Source organism: Piliocolobus tephrosceles, chromosome 11 (assembly GCF_002776525.5).
Source record: "Piliocolobus tephrosceles isolate RC106 chromosome 11, ASM277652v3, whole genome shotgun sequence".
NCBI lineage: Eukaryota > Metazoa > Chordata > Mammalia > Primates > Cercopithecidae > Piliocolobus > Piliocolobus tephrosceles.
The window spans coordinates 85,403,959-85,423,533 of NC_045444.1; the positions used below are offsets into that span (position 1 = coordinate 85,403,959).

The window sequence follows — 19,575 nt, forward strand, 5'->3', positions numbered from 1 at the left end:
TGGTACAGACAAGTGCCATGAATTTGGAAGAGGAAGTAACAGTTACCTGTAAGTTATAATGGTCTTAAAGGCAGATCATTTTAGAAATAGGTTTGGCTTTTTCTGCTTTATTTTACAAGTCTATTAAGAACATGACAGTTTGGAAAAAATTTGAATGAACATACTTAACTTCTGCCAATATTTGTTATCCTGTTCCATCATTTTTTGCCAATTTCCCAATTTTTACAATTTGGAAAGATCTAGAAATCATAAAAGATTGCATAAACCCTAAAGAGTGTGTCTTGAATAATTGACTAGACATATATGAAAAAGAGCCATAAACCCATTTTGAGACCTTGTGTTAGGCAGAGCTCCTTTCTCCCTGTTAAATGAGGATAATAGTATTTGTGAGGAATTGCTGTAAGGGCATAAAGGAACAATTAGCCTGGGAGAGCTCTGCCAGTGCCAGGTTCCTTTCTCCTGCTGATCTGCTCGCTGTCCTACAGTGTGTCTTCTTCTCTGACTCTATGTCTTTGAATGCCCTGTTTTTTCACATATTTAATACACAATCATTCAATCAACATTTTTGAGTGCACTGTTCTAGGTACTGAGGAACTCCATGTCTGGGATCCAGCTGTAGGTCTCAAGGGCTCATGGGAAATAAACATTTAGCACAGTAACTGCAACATGCTACAAACTCTGTGCAGTGGAATGCCCTGGAAGCGGCATGAGCACGGAAGAATTTGTATCACACTGACAAAGCAGATGGGGAAGGGCTTCCTGGAAGAAGTGCTGCTCGGACTGATCCTTAAAGTTAGCCAGCAATGAACTTGAACTCAGGGTGAGGAGAAGGAAGAGATGTAAGGTGCAGGAAGTAGCAGCAGGGCAAATGTGCCTCTTCACTTATCCTTCTCTTATCTATTATTTTCAATATTCTCCTTAATACCTTCTATGGCAGAGGCTGTTAGCTGCCTACCAATTATTGACTCTCCCCTTTTCTCTGGAATTCACGGAACAGCTAGAAACATTTACTAGTCTCCCTTGCATTTAAGTATAGGGCTTGAAGAAAGAGAGTATAGTCACTCTTTTGTATCTGTGGATTCAACTAACTGCAAATCAAAAATATCTGCTTTTTAAAATGAATGGTTTTGTCTCTACTGAACATGTACAGTTTTGCCATTCTTCCCTAAACAATACAACTATTAACATAGCACTTACATTATACTAATTCTATTACTGTGTATTCTAATAGTATTAGATATTATAAATAATCTAAAGATGATTTAAAATATAAGGGAGGATACACAAAGGTTATATGCAAATACTATGCACCATTATATAAGGCGCTTGAGCATTAGTGAATTTTGGTATCCATGGATTGGTCCTGGAACCAATCCCCTACAGTACCAAGGGAAGATTGTGTGTCATTCTTTACTCATGTGTCCCTTCTGATGCCTGGAAGTTAGGTGTGACAGCGAGAGCTCTAGCGATTATCCTGGACTATGAAGAGGGAACACAGGAATGAACACAGGAGAAAGTGGAGCTGTGAGCTGGAAAAGTGTGAGTCTCTGAATTCATGAAGCCGGCTTATCTCAGCAATTTATTTCATGTAAGAAACCCTTGTTGGGTCATAATTACTTTGTGCTTTTTTTTTTTCTTTGTATACAGCTAAACCTAATCATAAATGATCCACCTTCTAAGGTTATTCTAGCTTGCAAGCAATAATTATTTAATTCATAGCATGTGTTTGTACCACCCATTAAGCAAATATATTTCTGTCTGAAGACAACTTTTTGTGACGGTTTCATTTTTTCTGGATTTATATTTTGCCTTTCCAACAAGTTATAAGCTTCCTGAGGAGAAAGCACAAAGTTGTACCTTCTTCGTCACTGCAATTTCTAGCAAATTGTCTGGCATAGAGTACATGTTTAATAAATGTTTACTGTCTTGATTACAGCATGATTGTCCTTTAGAAAGAATGTGGGGAATTTAGTCTTTAAGACTCTTCACAAAGGGAAATAACAGTGTAAAGAAACATATGTCCTCTAGACACACACACACACACACGACAAAAAACCCATGAAGTGATCGCTCTGAGATGCTATGACTTTGTTTACTTGAGAAATTCCTACTTTGCTTTCTTGAAAATAGAAGTCACCAGCACAGAGACACCTTCTAGGCACACCAATTCATCTGTGTGTAGAGTCTCCCACTGATGAAGTTTGACCCCTAAAACACAATCTCATGAATGTGGAAGCTGCTTGCGCTAAAAGTCATTATTTCACAAATGCTTTCCTTCTTTGTCTTTAGTCTAAATGCAGAGTTCATTTACATTTGTGTAAATAACGTTTCACCCTGTCTTGAGCCTCTAGCTGTTTTTAAAAACCTTCAACAACCTGAAGCTGTCTGCCTTTTTGCAAACACTTGGTTTTCATAAATTATCCTTAAAACATATCTACATGGTTCATGGGCTGTTAACTATCATAGAAAAAAAGGTAAGGGAAACTGAGGAAGAAAGAGAAGTTACATCTGTATGTCAATCAAATACAGAAAAATGGAAAAAAAAATAAACAGGAAAAACATTTACAATATCAAAAGAAAACAAAATCACTTTTTAATTTACTTTCTCTTTGCCAGTTCTGAAGCGAAGCACTTGCTCTTTCCTTATTAACATTAGTCTTTTGAGCAATTTTTTCCATTGTAAGCACTTTCTAAAAAATCATTTTCACACATTTCTCAGATACATCAATCCTTTCGGCATTCCTCCATGCACACGTTATGGTACCCCAGCTCTAAATATAAAAGACTTTTATTATGTCCATTAACCATGGACATATGTGCTCCAAAAGTTTCCTGACACGCAGTCATTTGTGGTTTTTAAATTATAAACAGAAAATATTCACTAGAAAAATAAAACAGCAGCCTATAAATGTATCTTTTTACATTTGAATTTTGTTTGTATATAACAAAAGCTTGGATAAATGACTCCCCCAGTTGCCAGCTCCAGGAAGTGAGCATGCATGTGTTTATATACACACAGAGACACACACATATTCACATGTGCAATGAAATCCATGCACTGTACAGGACTCACACATCTGTAATAGCAGGTACCACTGTCTTGCTTCTAAAATAAGGGTACAAATTTTCCTAAGACTCACCAGGTCTCGCTCTGCATAAAAAATTAAGTGGGGAAGCAGATAATGCCCAGTAAAATACTTGACAAACAAAGTCATATTTATTGAATGCGTTTATTTTAACAACCAAAAAATTCTAACAGCCTAACAATGCACATAAGTTAAAAATTAATTATCACTTAGTGATAACAAAGATAGTTGATTTACATGGAAAAAAGAACATTTACAATATGTTAATCCTTATTCACATTGTTGATACCGCAATAAAACACAATTTGTTTTTTTCATTTCACAAAAAAAAAAAAAAAAAAAGGCGGGAAATTGTGCTTTGTCAAGAGGCACTACAAGAGAAAGTTTCTTCTTCCAAATAGATATTATATGACAGATATTGAATAAATAGACATATATGCATTGTAATTCGCAAAGATCTGGCAAGACCACAGGCTAAAATGCCCACAGATTCACTTAGAACCACTGCAAACTTGGCAGTGAAATTAAAAAATAAAAGGCAAGACTTAGCATTGAAAAATACCTAATAAATTTTTGGTTGAAGTGTAAAAGATACCAAATGCGGATGCCATCGATAGATGAACCACCTTGTAAGAGCTTGGCAAAATCAGTTTCCATTACGTGTATAGAGTGACCTTCAGCAACAGTGTAAGAAGACAATTTGGAAAGAGTAACTCGGAGATCAGGAAGCAGCAACCATGGACTTTCTGATTAAAGCTGCAGCATACTACAGAAATAGGAAGGATGGGGCTAGGGCGAACTGCAAACAACCATCCTTTTGCAAAGGTATATGACGCTCATGTCAAGATAATTTTTAAACATTATTATTTGAAAAAGTACAGGAAAATGTCCCTTTAAAAACTCCAGAGGTTACTGAGCAGCTAGAATTAGCTTGTATTGCAACATGTCTTCTCCCTGTATATTGTAAGTTCTGAGTTAATATCTACACATAGAGGTTTTTTTTTAACTCCTACCTTTTATACCTTTCAAATATATAAATAGTATTAACAGTTATATTACAATGTTTGTGTAGTAAACAGAAAATAACTTTCAAAGTGATATTGCATGAGGTCTTTGACAAGGTTTCGTGAGAGCACAACTCAAAAAAAAAAAAAAAAAAAAAAAAAAAATCCAACCATGTGGGACTGTTTAATGACCAGTTTAAAGCATGGATTACGTTCACTAGGCCAGTCCTGAATGTGAGGTCTCCTCTTGCAATTACTGTAAGTAAAAGTGGAAAGTAATGCTTCTGGTGTTTCTCATAGGAAGCTGAAAGAGATCTGGAGTACTATAGTAGATTGCAGCTTTAATGCTCACCCCACTAAACATCCAGTCAGCATTAGTTCTGCTTTACATAAGGTAATTGCGATGTAGGTAACTGGGATAATGTTTTCTTTTAGGATGAGTAAGTGATTCTACTGAAATCGCTTCGCTTCACATACTCTATTGCCCGGAGCTGCACAACGATTCAGAAACAGTTCTTGTTAGGGCTGTCATCCCAGGAAAAGGGACAGGAGAGATTAGGGACTGGAAATGTTTGATTAGGTAGGTGGAATGTGTGCGAAGAAGAGGACGCCCAAAGTGAAACAGAAATCAGAAATGTCTTTTGGGAGAGGGAAGGATGGAGATTTATTTGAGAGGGAGCCCCTTTAACTGGGCAGCAACTTCTTTTCTAACTTAATATTACACTGAACTATTTTCTAGTAAAAAACAAAAAGACAAAAAAACAGCAAGAACAAACAACTTTTAAACGAGCAGGCTTATTAATTTTCAGATTTGAAGCCACAAGCAGGTAAATAAATTTCACAACAAAATGTGGCTCATACTATGAATTCCATATGTCCAATGTCAAAATGTCATTTGATCAAGACTTGCACTAATGGACAAAGTTTTCTCTGCACTGAATTTCAGTTTTACTTATTTGGAATTCCACAGAAATGCATCTGTTCACTACATTAATGACAAATTGAATAACGGAACGTAGCGAGTCACTTTATTGAGTCATTTTAAGTGTGCATTGTGTCTTTAAGAGTAATTTGACTTGTATCATTTTAATGTGCCCTGATTTACTTTTTTTTTTTTTCTTTTTTTTTGGCAGTGTTGGTTTATTTTGTTAAATACATACCTCAAAAATTACCCATTAAGCTGCCAGATAGGAAGCCAAAGAATTAAAAAAAAAAAAAAAAAAAAAAAAAAAAATCAGGGACAAACACAAAAAATAAATAGGAATTCAAAAATAGTCACCCCACCCTGAGAGCAGGCCGCAGTTTATCAAAAAGCCAAAGCGACTCACTGTGAAGTGGTTTTTTTTTTTAATACATAAACAAGTCTTTTCTTTAAGAACTCATTTCACAGTCTATTCTTTCGGATTGTAAAGTCTCTGTCCCATGCAATTTTAATATATATATGTAAATATAGAGATATATACATATACATATACACACACACTTGTAGCTTCCTTCATTTATGTCGTAGTTCTTTTCATCCTGGAATTTGCCTGATTTAACTTCCGTTAAGTGCAAGGATAATGAAGGCAGAGTCTCCTGTGATTATAATGACTATGATCCAGTCATAGAGACGGGATAAAGTGTAACGCTTTAGTGTCTTTGCCAAGGCGATGTCTGATTCGGAAATACTGAACTTATTCAGTCTATAGGTGTATCCTCTGCAACAAAGAAATGTCCAAAAGGGTAAGAAAAACAAAACAAACAGACATAAAAAGACAAAAATAAAGCAAAAAAACAAAAACGAAAACAAAAAACAAACAAAAAAAAATTACAAAACTTTTAAAGAAATGAAAGCAGAAAATCCTTGGACCGATGTATTGCTTTGCCTAGTAGAAGTTCACATTATCTCTGGTCAATTTCAGCAGGTGCTGCCTTGCTTTTGTCAGCATTTTCCTCCTCGGCCTCCACTTTGTACATCTCCTCGGAGCCTTCCTCGCTGTCGTTCTCCTCTGACTCGGTCAGCAGCTCCTCGTCCTTATACTCGGCCACATCCACCGCTGAGCCCAGGTGCTCTTTCAGCTTCCCGTGGTGCTTCACGTGGTACCGCTGGTTCTGGAAGAACTTGATGATGGTGTGTTTGGGGAGATCCAGCTGGGCCGAAAGAGTGTGGATGGCTTCCTGGTCGGGGTACAGGCCTACATCATGAATAAAGCTTTGGAGGATCCCCAGGGCTTCTAAGGAGATCTTTGTGCGCGACCGGGGCTTTTTGGCACAACTGTCTTCAGTCGGAGGAGGTGGGGGAGGCGCTTCTTCTCTGGGAGGGGAACTCTCCTTGGCTGGCTGAGACTGCTGTCTATGAAGCACCTGATAATTAAGAGAGAAAAAAAATGAACATTGGACTCATGATTTTACCTTTCCAAAACCATCAGCCCTCTGAAATATGTGTTATCTATCTAGCACTGGAGGTAAGCTATCGTCATTTGTAAAGTCAGGTCTTTGGAAAGCGTAAAAGCATTTCTGGAGATTTAGTATCTCACCTACAAAACATGAGGTTGATAATAGTAGTATCTGCCAACATTTATATTCTAAGACACAAAGTCAAGTCATTTGTTGCCTAAGGTCATCTCACTTTAAGCAACCTGGCTTCAGATTCTTCCATACCTTTAACCACCAAGATATGCCACCTCTCTGAAGGCTAACGACAAAGAAACTGGGCACAAAGGGGAATGTATGGACTCTACCATCATGGCTTCAAGTTCATATTCTTCCACTTAGCTGAGTAACCCTGGACAAGTCACTCAATATCTTTAAGGCTCTATTTCATCATCTATAAAACAGGATAAGAAACTAACCTCCTAGAGATGTTGTATGGATTAAATGACATAATTGTTACAGAGAACAGTGCTTGTCTTAAATCATGGATGGGCAAACTTCGTCAGGAAAGCGCAAGACAGTAAATATCTGAGGCTCTGGAGGGTCGATCTTTGCCACAACTACTCAGTTCTATTCTATTGCAAAAATAAAGGAATATGGCTGTGTTCTAATAAGACTAGATTTGGCCCATGAGCCATAGTTTGCCTCATCTCTGGCTTAGAGCAAACATCCAATAAATGACAGTAATTATTATCAGCCTCATAATGACTCTTACAGCGTTATAGAGGAATAATTGGCACTTAAGACAGGAAATCAATCCTTTGTAAATTTAGAAATGACTTTATATTCTTTTAGTTCCAATTTTGATTCTTTTGATTTTAAATTTTTTTTTTAGAATGTGAAAATGTTCAAACTAATTTAAAGACATAAATGTTTCTTGAATTATGAATTTAAATGACCATTTTATACTTACATAGATGGACCTTCTCAATATCACTATAAACTAATCCTCTGTTTTGCATATACCTTCTAATTTCTGGGTTTTTTTTCTCCTAAGGTTAAAGCTTTCTAGTTGTAATTTAAATAATTTTTCTTTTATTTCTACCTATTTCCCACTCATTTAAAAAAAAAAGCAAAATCTTAGGTAAACTTACTCAAAGGAACTCAGTCCCAGCTCTCCCCACAGGCCTATGTGAGAAGGACTTTGTGGAGGGGGAGATGGAGCATGAAGTCCTGATGAGGAACTGCAGCCATCGCCCACACCTTACAGCTTCAGCTGTATGACAGAATTACAAGGTTACTGTGCTCTTCCCCCCTAAAATGTGTCATGTTGGTTCCAAAGGCAAAGACCACATTTCCTATACTTGGGTCTAACTTCCTAAATCCTCCCAAAACTTTTAAGAAGAGTGAATTCACTTAAAAAAAAAAAAAATTCTCCTTTTACTATTCTCTCATATTTTATGGATCTTTTTCATATTAGAAAAACAAATTAAACATTTTCCAGAGTTCAGGAGGAATAAATCCAACCAATGCAAAGAAAACACATCTAGTTACATTAAAGGACCACTCACACCACCATCCCTGCCACCTTTCCTGCCACCACCACACACTACCCATAGTCTTTTAGCTATGAAACAACAGCATCAAAGCAAGTATTTAAGAATAAAAAAAAAAAAAACTCTGCCATTCATCCTAGTCTTGACGGCCATGTGATGAAAAAATACTTTCCCACCAATGTGAAAATGTCAGTCTTTTACGTAGAACTTAACAAATATTAGGGCAGATGAACCTGTTACCTAAATAAGGTAACAATAAACAAAAGAGGTTTAAATTTTTCAAGTAATAATCAAATAATAATAAAAAGGATAATCAGAAGCAAATAAGACTATCTGCTATAATAAGCCGATGGCTAGTGGCAGAAAGAAATTCTAAGCGCAGGACTATAAAACAGTGGCACTAAAGTCCGTACAATGTTGACCAATTAAAATGAATGTTCTTAGCATTTTCCTTACCACTTTCAACTAAGAGTAAACTCATGTGGTCTGTTGTGGTAAGCTGGCATCAGCAAAAAAAGTGAGAGCTCTGTTACTTCAGCATCCTAATTATACCTGGCAGGAAAAGCAGAGCTCCAGGAGTGGGGGTTGGGGGACTGGTGCTAGTCAGGTCAGCTTTCATGGCAGAAGGATATTTGTTCTGAGGCCATGATCTGGGCAGTATGAGCACTGTAATAAGTAAACCTCTATGTCAACAGGTGAGGATTCCAGTTTTTGGGGAAAGAGAGACTGAAATTATGTGCAAAGTACATACTGGAAGAACATAGACTCAAGCATGAGTACTCCCCATTAGAGTAATTGTGCTAATTGGAAAACAAAAGAGAATTAAAATGCCCCATTTTCTAAATTATGCTTGCCTTCTGTAGTAAAAGTCAGCATAACGGTTCCATTTAATTGAATAATTAGATTGGTTCTTCAGGGATTTTCCACTGTGCATTGGTTAGATTTAAAGAGATTTTCCAAAAGTATACTTTGAAGTTACTATAATCTTTCTGCATGATTGCATTTGTTCTTCTTCTTAGGTCCAACCAACTGGCCTGCTTCACTCCCCTTTATTTCCTAGAACTGAGCACTAGTAATATATAGGTACAGAGAAGCCAAACATGAAACAGAGAAAGAACAGTAAGAATAGCTAGCCTTCACTGAATGTTTATTCTGTGCCAGGTGGTTCTAAGAACTTTACATGGATTAATTAACTGAATCCTGACAAGTTCCTCACAAAGGTGCCACGTGGATCAAGATTGAACTGGAAACATGTAGCATCTCCTCTTAATTCTGATTCGGAGGATTGGAATTAACAAACATGGGGAGTTGTCGGTCTGATAAAGGTTTCCAGGGAACAATGACAAGGCAATTGCCCATGATAGACTAGGAAGATGTTTCTCAAGAGAAGTAATAGTTAGAGAAATTATCTACAAAGTGAAATATATAGTTTCTGGTCAGACAATGTACCATAGTGAGTTGGGCAGCATGGTGACATCTACATGAAGATGGTTAAGTTATATCTTCTAGCATCTTCTAACAGGTAAGGAAAGAGCAGTCAAAACCCTGAATGCCCAAATGGGCATCCCTTAAGTGAAACTGTCTTACAAGTTACCAAAGGAGCTGAGCTTTTTCTATTATACTGACACTTTTCTTTGGCTATAAGTCCCTTTCAACCACAATATACATAATATCTGAGATTAAAAGATTCCCAAAGTTATCTGTCCTAACTATCTGTATTCCCCTAAAATGTTCTAATTACTCCAGGCAGAAAGTTATTGTCTTTAGACAATTCCTAGCAAAAGAACAACATAATTTCCTCTCTAGCCAACTGCTAAGAATCCTTCCTAATACCATGTAGTACTTTATTCTAGTGGCATAAGTATTCTGAATGCAAGCAGAGCAGTGCCTAATGCCTATAAGATGGTCTTCTCTAGGCACGAAAATCAATCCAAATCCTCTTCTAAAATCCACCCATCTAAAGGGCAGAATCAAGTCATCTTTTCTTCACTTTCTCACATCTTGACTAAATAATGTCAACTCTTTTAGCCATTTCTTCACAGGAAAATTCTGAACTCTCACTTAACTGATATTTAGGTTTGGGTTTTTTTTTTTTTTTTTTTGGTCTGAATTTCTCAGAACATCTTCTACATTCCTTTTTAGTGAACTAGAACGAATCAAATTTGGTCTCTGTCCCAAGCAAGTGCCCTGAGAGTCATGCCATTGGTTGCTGATGGAGAGACCTATAAGCGGTTTCATTCCCAGGCTCATTTGACAGTTTGGGCATAATCTTTTTGTTAATTAATATTTTAAGTCACAAAATTCACAATTACTCCAACTAATAGAATGCCCTGCAAAATGAATAATTTTTTTTTTCCAAACTAGTCCTTTGTGCTATCAGATTATAGTTTTCTGAGATTTTCTTCATATTAAGTTTAACTGAGCATCTTTCAAACTATTTATGAAAAGCTGGCAGGACCAAGGACTTGCCAGCATTACCTTTTTTCCCTTTTTCAAAATGGGCCCAGTGGAGGGGCAAAAAAATCCCCATTGATAGTACCTACTAACGCCAAACATACAAACACTGCATAAAACCAGAAATGAGTGCCTATGTCCTCTGAAAGGCATGCTCATAGCAGTTTTAGTCATCACTGGAAACAACCCAAGTGTCTACCAATAATAAGATTGATAAATAAGTTGTGGTATACTTATATAACAGAGCAGTAGGATAAATGAACTACTGCTATATATACAAACACAGATAAATACCACAGACTTACTGTTGAGTGAAATAAGTCAGATATGAAAGACTAAAAACTGTATGATTCCACTTATGTGAAAGAACAGGAAAAACAAATTAATATATAAGAATAGAAGAAAGTAGGATAAGCCTGCATTGACAGATCCCAGCATAACAGGTTTCCACTGAGGTTTACTGAGTGGAAGGGGGTGGAAGATAGCCTTCTGGGATGTTGCAAATATTCTCTATATTGACTTGTGCGTTTATTAAAAGGATGTGTGTATGTCTAAAGATTATCAAGCTGTACAATTAAAATCTATGCATTTTACTGTAAGCAAACTATACCATATTTCAATATAAAAGTTTTAAGAAATGGGATTAGAAGTTGACCTTTATTTATCCCTAAGGCAAACACCCCTCTTCATGTGATTTTCCCAAATAATGGAATATTTAATTCCGTAAGGGTAACTATCCACTCCTTTTCACTCTTGATCTTTGCACACTGAAGCCTACCAACTCATCCTACTTCTTTTTTTGGTTTGGATTTTTCTCCATCAAAATTAAAGTTAATCTAGACAACAAATTCATTTCTGTAAAGAGAGTCCTAAATGGTTTATTTAAAAGCCTTTCTTATTCATAACTTCTGCTGTTGATTTTTCAGTATGACAAGCAGGGTTCACAGTAATGAAATTAATGAAATATCTAAGCAGATTTAATAACAATAATAATAGTAATAATAGGTGTTACCATTCATATAAAGCTTACTCATGAGCTACACATTGACCTAAATGCTATAAATATATTTAATGTTACTTAATTTTCACAGTACTCTTAGAGGCAGGCATTTTTACCCCTCATTTTATGATGGGAAAATTGGTGTTCCAAAAGTGTAGATAATTTGCTTAAGGTGCAGAGTTTGTAAGCAGTAGAACTAGGCTTATCAAGCATATCTTATTCAAGGATATGTTAAAGCCCGTGCCCTTAAACATTATAGTCTCCTGACTTCTGTGAGTACAATATAGAGAAAAATTGAACAAAATCTTTAGAGGAGACAGATCGTAAATAAAATGTCAGGTAGTAATAAATACACAGGGCAATGCATAAGGAGGAAGATTGTGGGGAGGGGAAGTTATTTGAGATAAGGTGACTCAGAGAAGGCTCCCTACAGAGGCAGCATTGGAGCCCAGGCCTGAAGGACGTGAAGGCCAGCCATGTGGAAAAGCATTCTAGATAATAGAAAGGCAAGCAAAAAGGCTGCAAGGCAAGAATATACTTGGTACATTTGCAAAACCGCAAGAAAGTCAGCATGTTAGAGCTGTGCTGCCCAATACAATAGCCACTAACCACATGTGGGTATTTACATTTAAATTAATTAAACAGACAAACAAACAGTTCCTCAGTCACATCAGCCACATTTCAAGTGCTCCATTGTATCACTTGTGCGATGCCATGATGGACAGCACAACACAGAGCATTTCCCTTAGCACAGAAAGTACTGTTGGATAGTACCACGCTCCAGCAAAATGACACCTGAGAGAGCCATGGCCGGAGCATGGAGTGCTTGGCGCTCCACCGTCAGGGTAATGGAAAGCCCTCACAGTGAACTTCATTCATAAAATCTGAGATAACCAAAAATATAGTAAGACCTGAAAACTACTACTATTACTAGAAAGATGGGAAAATATTTATATAATTACTTTGCAAGAAAATTTCAGTTTGTAATATATTACTGGATTTTTATTGGAGTATTACAAATAGCAACATTATCATAAAAACAGCCAGAAGTATGCATTGGCACTTCTACCCTCCAAAGAAGTGTTACTTTACACTTAACTGATTGCTGTCTTCTTCATCAGAGGTGTTCATCATATGTGAAAGAAACGATGTTAAAAACAGCCCTGGGTTAAAAGAATTTTTTAAAAAGTGTATCCACGTATCAAACATGTATGGAGCATCTACAATAATTGGACCTATTAATTTATACAGCTTTTTAATAAGAAGTCCTATTTCTAACAATTAAGGGCTGATGAATAAGTTATGGGTAGGAATAAACAAATAGAAAGTTAAAAGTCGAGTAAATTCCTTATTTATTTGCTGTAATCTCTCTGGGCTGAAATATGACACCTATGTCTATAAATGGACATGAAGATAGCAATGAAGAATGAGAAGTTGTAAATATACTCAAAAGAGACATTAACTGCAAATGAAACCCAAAAGTTCCTTGCCCAGTCATAAAGCACAATTATAATATGGACACATGTTGTTTCTCTGCCTTCAAAACCGAAAAATTTGAAAACAAAAAGACCTAATGGTACCATGACCAAAGTTGACTAAGAAAGATAAAGCAGCTCTTCTTAAAGCTCTCAGTGTTCAAATGGATATTGAAGGCCTCAATGAAAACCAGCTGGGAGTCATGTGTAAAATATAATGCCTTTTGCCTGTAGGGAAGGAAGTGAGATCTTGAATGATTAAATTTAGGAAAGTATATAATTCACTGTATCATTATGGGGTGGGCTGCATTACTTATAATATGCCAACACTTTGTGGTCTTCTTTTATAGAGAAAATGAGAAATTATTAAGGAGGTGACTGTATAAGGTGGTTGATCCAGTGTAGTAACAGGTTAAAACAGTTTCCCAGGTGGTCACATCTGTCTCTCTATGACAAGTCTCACCCAAAGCTTCAGGTCCTGTAGGGTAAGGTACATCAATAGGAGATGAGAACACAAACAAGACGACTTTTATCCACGTTTATTTTGGGTTAGTATTAGAATTATTTTGATTTGTTGTTTAATTTTACCTCATTTTTCAGAACAGAACATAAACTAGGTGATCCAAAAAAGGAAAGCATTCTTCTACTAAAAGTTCTAAGAAAAAAATACTTAAGGCCAGTCATGGTGACTCATGCCTATAATCCCAGCACTTAGGGAGGCCAAGGTGGGCAGATCACTTGAGTTCAGGAGTTCAAGACCAGCCTGGACAACATGGTAAAACCCTGTCTCTACTAAAAATACAAAAATTAGCCGGACATGGTGGCACACGCCTGAAATCCCAGCTACTTGGGAGGCTGAGACAGGAAAATTGCTTGAACCCAGGACGGGGAGGTTGCAGTGAGCCGAGATCACACCACTGCACTCCAGACTAGGTGACAGAGCAAGACCCTGTCTCAAAAAAAAAAAAAAAAAAAGTGTGTGTGTGTGTGTGTATGTATGTGTATGTGTGTGTATATGAGAAATCATTAAGGAGGTGACTGTATAAGGTGGTTGATCCAGTGTAGTAATGGGTTAAAACAGCTTCCCAGGTGGTCACATCTGTCTCTCTCTCTATGACAAGTCTAACCCAAAGCTTCAGATCCTGTAAGGTAAGGTACATTAACAGGAGATGAGAACACAAACAATATTTTATATATATATACACACACATACACACACACACACACACACATACACACACTTTTTTTTTTACTTAAAAGTAACAATTGGTTGAAAGTCCTTATGCATAACTCAATTAGAATTTGTTGAACAGATGAATGAATACATGCTGTTATTTTTTAAATGGACTATATATAAAATATCATGTAATTGAAAGTTTCAAAAACCTAACTCTACCCTCTAATATTCCCCTTTTTTCAAAATCAGCATTGGGGACAATTAATTTTGGCCCAGAATTCAGTGAGGAGAACTTTAATGATTAATAACTAATGTAAATATTAATGTAATTATTTTATGTCTCTGTCACTATTGGACTGAGCTACATATTGGCATACCATATGCCTGGGACACAATTAGTGCTCAGTATCTTTGTTCTGTGGCACTGCATTCCATATTCTCTCTTCTTTACTTTCAGATCAGTTATTCTTGTTCAGCAAAACTAGTTATTACTTTCCTTGCTATTATTCCCTTTTAGCAAAACATTCTTTGCTGTGTAAAAAGAAAAAAAACTTCCTAGGGCCCTGTATAACTATAAGATGGCATTGTATACACGTGGTAAGGAGAAATTTTGAGGTCACAAAGTTCTGGTTTCAAATCCAGTTTTGACTGCAAAATCACAACTGCTTAGTTACTAGCCTTGTAACTCTGAGCACATTACTTACTCTCTCTGAGCCACAGTGTCTGTTAATCTGTAAAATCTTCCTTGTAGTGCTTGTAGTGATAAGGGGAAAAGTGAGATAATATATGCTAAGTATGTAGCAGCAAAGTTTTGAAGTCATAAGTAGGGTTTCAATTAGTACTAGCTATTATGAAATGTGAGGAGGACTTAAGAATCAGGAGTATAATGTGTCACTCATTTTTTCTATCGACATGCTTATTATAAAAGCATCAAATTCAGAAATCTTTTTCACCCCACAGATCTACAAATAGGCACATCTACCAATAACTTTTCTTATTTCTTTCACTCAAATGCGACATACATCTTTGTACTTAAAATTGCACCTAGCACAGGAAAGTTGCCTATGAAGCATATATTACATGAAATTGAGCCTCAAGTTATAGTCCGTTTAAGTTGACACCTTCTATACATACAGCCTGACATCCTCTTAGGAAGACATTGTTTATCAACGGTTCTCAAAGTGTGGTCTATGCAAGAGGCCCATGCCATCAAAACTATTTTCATAGCAAATCCAAGACATTATTTAGAACATAAACATAAACTTTTTGACCTTGCTGAAATTTGCCATGAGCTCGTGGCCGTGAAAAATACAACTGCCTGGACCATTTGGTGCTGCTGCCTTGATTGTTGCAGGCCAGCATTTCCCACCAGTGCTTTTGTACCATCTGCAAATTTCAGCCAAGTCAAAAAGGTAAATAATATCTTGAATTTGCTGTGAAAAGAGTTTCGATGTCATGGGCCTATTGCATAGACCACATTTCAAAATTTGCAGATGGTACAAAAGCATTGGTGGGAAATACTGGCCTGCAACAATCAAAGCAGCAGCACCAAATGGTCCAGGCAGTTGTATTTTTCACTGCCACAAGCTCACGGCAAAAATGATGCCACTTTCATTTAAGAGCATCTTTGATGAAGCAGTAAAATTGTATTACTTAAGTCTCAATCCTCGAGTATACTTCTTTATAATGTTCTGTGTGAAGAAATGGGAAGTGCATATGAAGTACTTCTGTAGCATACTGAGGGAAGATGGTTGTCTTGAGAAACAGCACTTGTGTGATTGTTGGACTTGAAAGCTGAGCCACCCATCTTTGTCATGGAGTATCAATTTGACTTGAAAGAACTAATAGACAGACTATGGTTATTTAGATCTGCATATTTGACATTGTTCTAAAAATAAAGTGAGGCTATCACTCCAGGAAGAATATCTGACAGCATTTGTTGCCAATGATACCTTTTAACCTTTCAAGCAAAACTTAGAATTTTGGGAAAACTTGTAGTGGTCACCATATACTTAGTAGTTTCCCAGTACTTAACTTTTTTAATATTAGTGGCAATTTAACAAATATGTTTGGTTTTCCTTTTAAATATGTCATATAATAAAATGTGCCAACATTTGTAAGGGCTGCATGACCTTACAAAATACAGTAAACCTGCAAGGTGTTATAAAGTTATGAATAGGTAAAAGAGAAAGTATAAAAAGTTCAATATAGTTTTAGATTCAATTCCACTTTGCAACTAACCATTAAGAAACTACCACTTGTAGAATGTTGCTCTAATATCAAAGAAGAATATCACAATGATGTGAAATGCAGATTAAAATATTTCTTCCTATTGCAGTTACATGTCTACCTGAGGCTGGATTTGCCTTATCAGCGTCAACCAAAACCACATATTGTATTAGACTAAATGCTGAAGCAACTATGAAAATCCAATTGTCTTTCATTAAGTCAGACTTTAAAATACTTGCAAAAGTATATAAAACAGTGGCATTCTCTTATTATTTTTCTGCTTTTAAAATATATTTATTGTCAATATAACATTTACATATATGCATATATAGTTGGCCCACCATATCCATGGGTTCCATACCTATGGATTCAACAAACCACAATCAAAAATATTTAGGAAAAAAAGGACGGTTGTGTCTGTACCTAACATGTACCAACTATTTTTTGTCATTATTCCCCAAACAATATAGTATAATAACTATTTACGTAGCATTTATACTGTATGAGGTATCAGAAGTAAACTGAGATAATTCAAAGTATATGGAAGGATGTATGTACATTATATGCAAATACTACACCATTTTACATAAGGGGCTGGAACATCCATGAATTTTGTTATTTGCAAGAGGTCCTGAAATCAATCCCCCCTGAATACAAAGGGATGACTGTGTATTACCTATAATGATTTTTAAATTAGTAAGCATTTAAAAAATTCCTCAGAATTAATTTCTAATATGGTAATATTGGTAAATATAACACATTATTGGGGTCCTCAATAGTAACAGTGAAAAGAGATTCTGAGACTAAAAAGTTTGAAAACTTTGGAAGACATGAATCACGCTCAATAGTAAAAACATCCTTACTTGAGTCAAATCACTTAGGAAAGCCTTAGAGAAAGAGTGTAGGAGAAAATCACTTAGGAAAGCCTTAGGGAAAGAGTGTAGGAGAAATTACACATGCATTATGATTTGTCTCTTGACTTTATCACACAAAGACATTTTCACAGGCAAAACATATTCTCCTAGATACACAACTCAGCACTATTTCTAACTTCAAATGATGTTACTTAAGTTGGCTCTTATGATTGTAATTTCACATCCTAACATTACAGGACTTATTAAAAAACCATGGTTTAGCTTTGTTGCTTTTTTTGGATTACACAGTATCCTAAGGTCAAAACTCAGGAAATCTGTTATTAAAAAAAGAAAAAGTATCCATGAAGTGATGACAAATTGCAGACTACAGGTGTTAGATTACATTTTGACTCCAGGCAGATTTAATATAAGTTGGTTCTCTTTTACAATTGCTCTTAGCACATACAGCTAGCTATAGGAGGGGGATTTAAAAAAAAGAGAGAGAGAGAGAATAAGAAAAAAAAAAGGAGTGGTCAATAAAAGAAGACCATGTCAAGAGAAATCAATACAAACAAGCAAAATGGTAGGAAGTCTGACATGGAAATATGTGTTCAATTTCATCCAGCCTTAGTCTGTTTTTTTTAAAAAAAATATTGTAACCAAGATACTGTGGGAACACTGTGTATGTTTTTAATGCAGTTTAATAATTGTTTCTCAAAATAAACACTTTGGTCAAAGATAAAAGCATAAAAATATTGTGACACAATAAGCTGTTAAACTTGGGTTTTAGAGGAAGCATGGTTCTTAAAACAGCCTTTGGCTTATATCATTTCCTCTTTGGTTATAAACTGAGAACAACTATACCAACAGCTTTGGTATAGTTTGTTGGGCGTGGGGGGGAATGGCACAGTCATTAATCTGATTGCTGAGAGTGGCCAGAATCTGCAAACACTGAAGAGGTAGGTGGCTGAGTGAACTAATTCTTCAATATAAGGAGATGAGTAACTATATCAAATAGATATGAAGAGAGTATAGAAAACAATCTACTCTCCAGTTAGAACTTGGGGAAAAGCATGGACACATAATGTATCTAATGGCAATTATTCCTTTCCCTTCATCAGTACCATCTGAGAAATGGGTTTATTTGATCATCTAGGGCTAACATGACCAAAACGATTCCACAAAAACAACCAACACAATCCATGAGAAGACTGAGGAAGACCGGACCCTTTAGGACAGTCCAGGCTGTGACCATGTGTCCCTATGCCTGGGAGACGCCATTCCCAGCCCACCTGCCGCGTTCTCACTTGCCTGACATCCATAAGCACTAATTTCTCCCTGTTCTGACACTCCTCCACTACTCTTCACAAAGTATTCTCAGAACACAAAGCCTAGCCTAAAAATTCACAGGAAAGGCCTATCTTTTGAAGACCCAATTCAAGGCACAGACTAAAGTGTCTTTAAAGACCTTACATTTGGTTAAAATGAATAAAGAGTAAGATGGAAATGAGCAGGGTAACAGTTACCTCTAGGATTCTGATTTTGAAATAAATGTGTGACTTGCTTCATGGGTATAATTGAGAAAAAAAGTGTCTTTAGCAGCAGCATACATGAAAGAAGATGCTCTTAAGTTAAACATAACCAGGTAACTAAATGAGGAAGATGAAAGGTTAGGATGACTTGGTACCACAATCCCAATGATATTAAAAGAACCAACCTGGAAATCTGTAATACTTCAGCAACGGAAAAAGGCTAAGAAAGAAAGATGTGCAAAGGGTTCAGATTAAGCATGATCCATCAGAATGCTTAAACAGTTAATCCAGCTGGCTAAATAATTCTCAAGTGAAGTAAAAATGTGACCCAAATGAAAACAACTTCATCAATGCCAGTGACACATGATTAGTGAGCTCTGAAGCTTGTTTTAAAACAGATTCAAGGTAAGCTTAAAATAATAGAATACAGAGACCACTTCAGATAAATACATTTCATCCAGTAAATTTAACCAAAACAGAGTTTTGATTCTTTTTAAAAGAAAATGTTTTAAGACACATGAAGGAAAAGAATAGATACATTGAATAAGAAGAGACATCACCTAGTCAGTCAAGAAGTGTCAATGAAGACTTAAATAATGATTCCTAAGGTAAAGCACCAAAGAATCAGAATTCAAACCACTTCCAAATCCCTTTATAGTATTTATAAATCTAGTCATGAAAAATACAAATTGAAATCATCCTATTTGGAATAGGATGATTTAGAAACAAGGATAATATGGAGGCGTGTGGTGGGGGGAGATTATCTGTGTATACTTTCAGTCATAGGATCTCAATAAATTATGTAAGTTTCATTGAAATAAAGCATTACTATTACTGATTTACACACAGATTA

The 19,575-nt window shown here is 36.1% G+C and overlaps 1 protein-coding gene across 4 annotated transcripts in view; it reads right to left on the reverse strand.

Moving 5' to 3' along the window:
- Positions 1-3,211: 3,211 nt before the first annotated feature.
- The window catches only part of SATB2 (SATB homeobox 2), a 200,579-nt gene continuing 184,215 nt past the window's right edge, over positions 3,212-19,575 (reverse strand). The window contains exon 12 of one of the 4 annotated variants that reach the window (XM_023218251.2): positions 3,212-6,436. In XM_023218251.2, coding sequence (XP_023074019.1) covers positions 5,975-6,436 — 462 coding nt within the window. In that variant the 3' untranslated portion in view covers positions 3,212-5,974. The remainder of the gene's footprint in view (positions 6,437-19,575) is intronic. The other 3 variants (XM_023218254.3, XM_023218258.3, XM_023218262.1) reach the window with 3 other exon arrangements.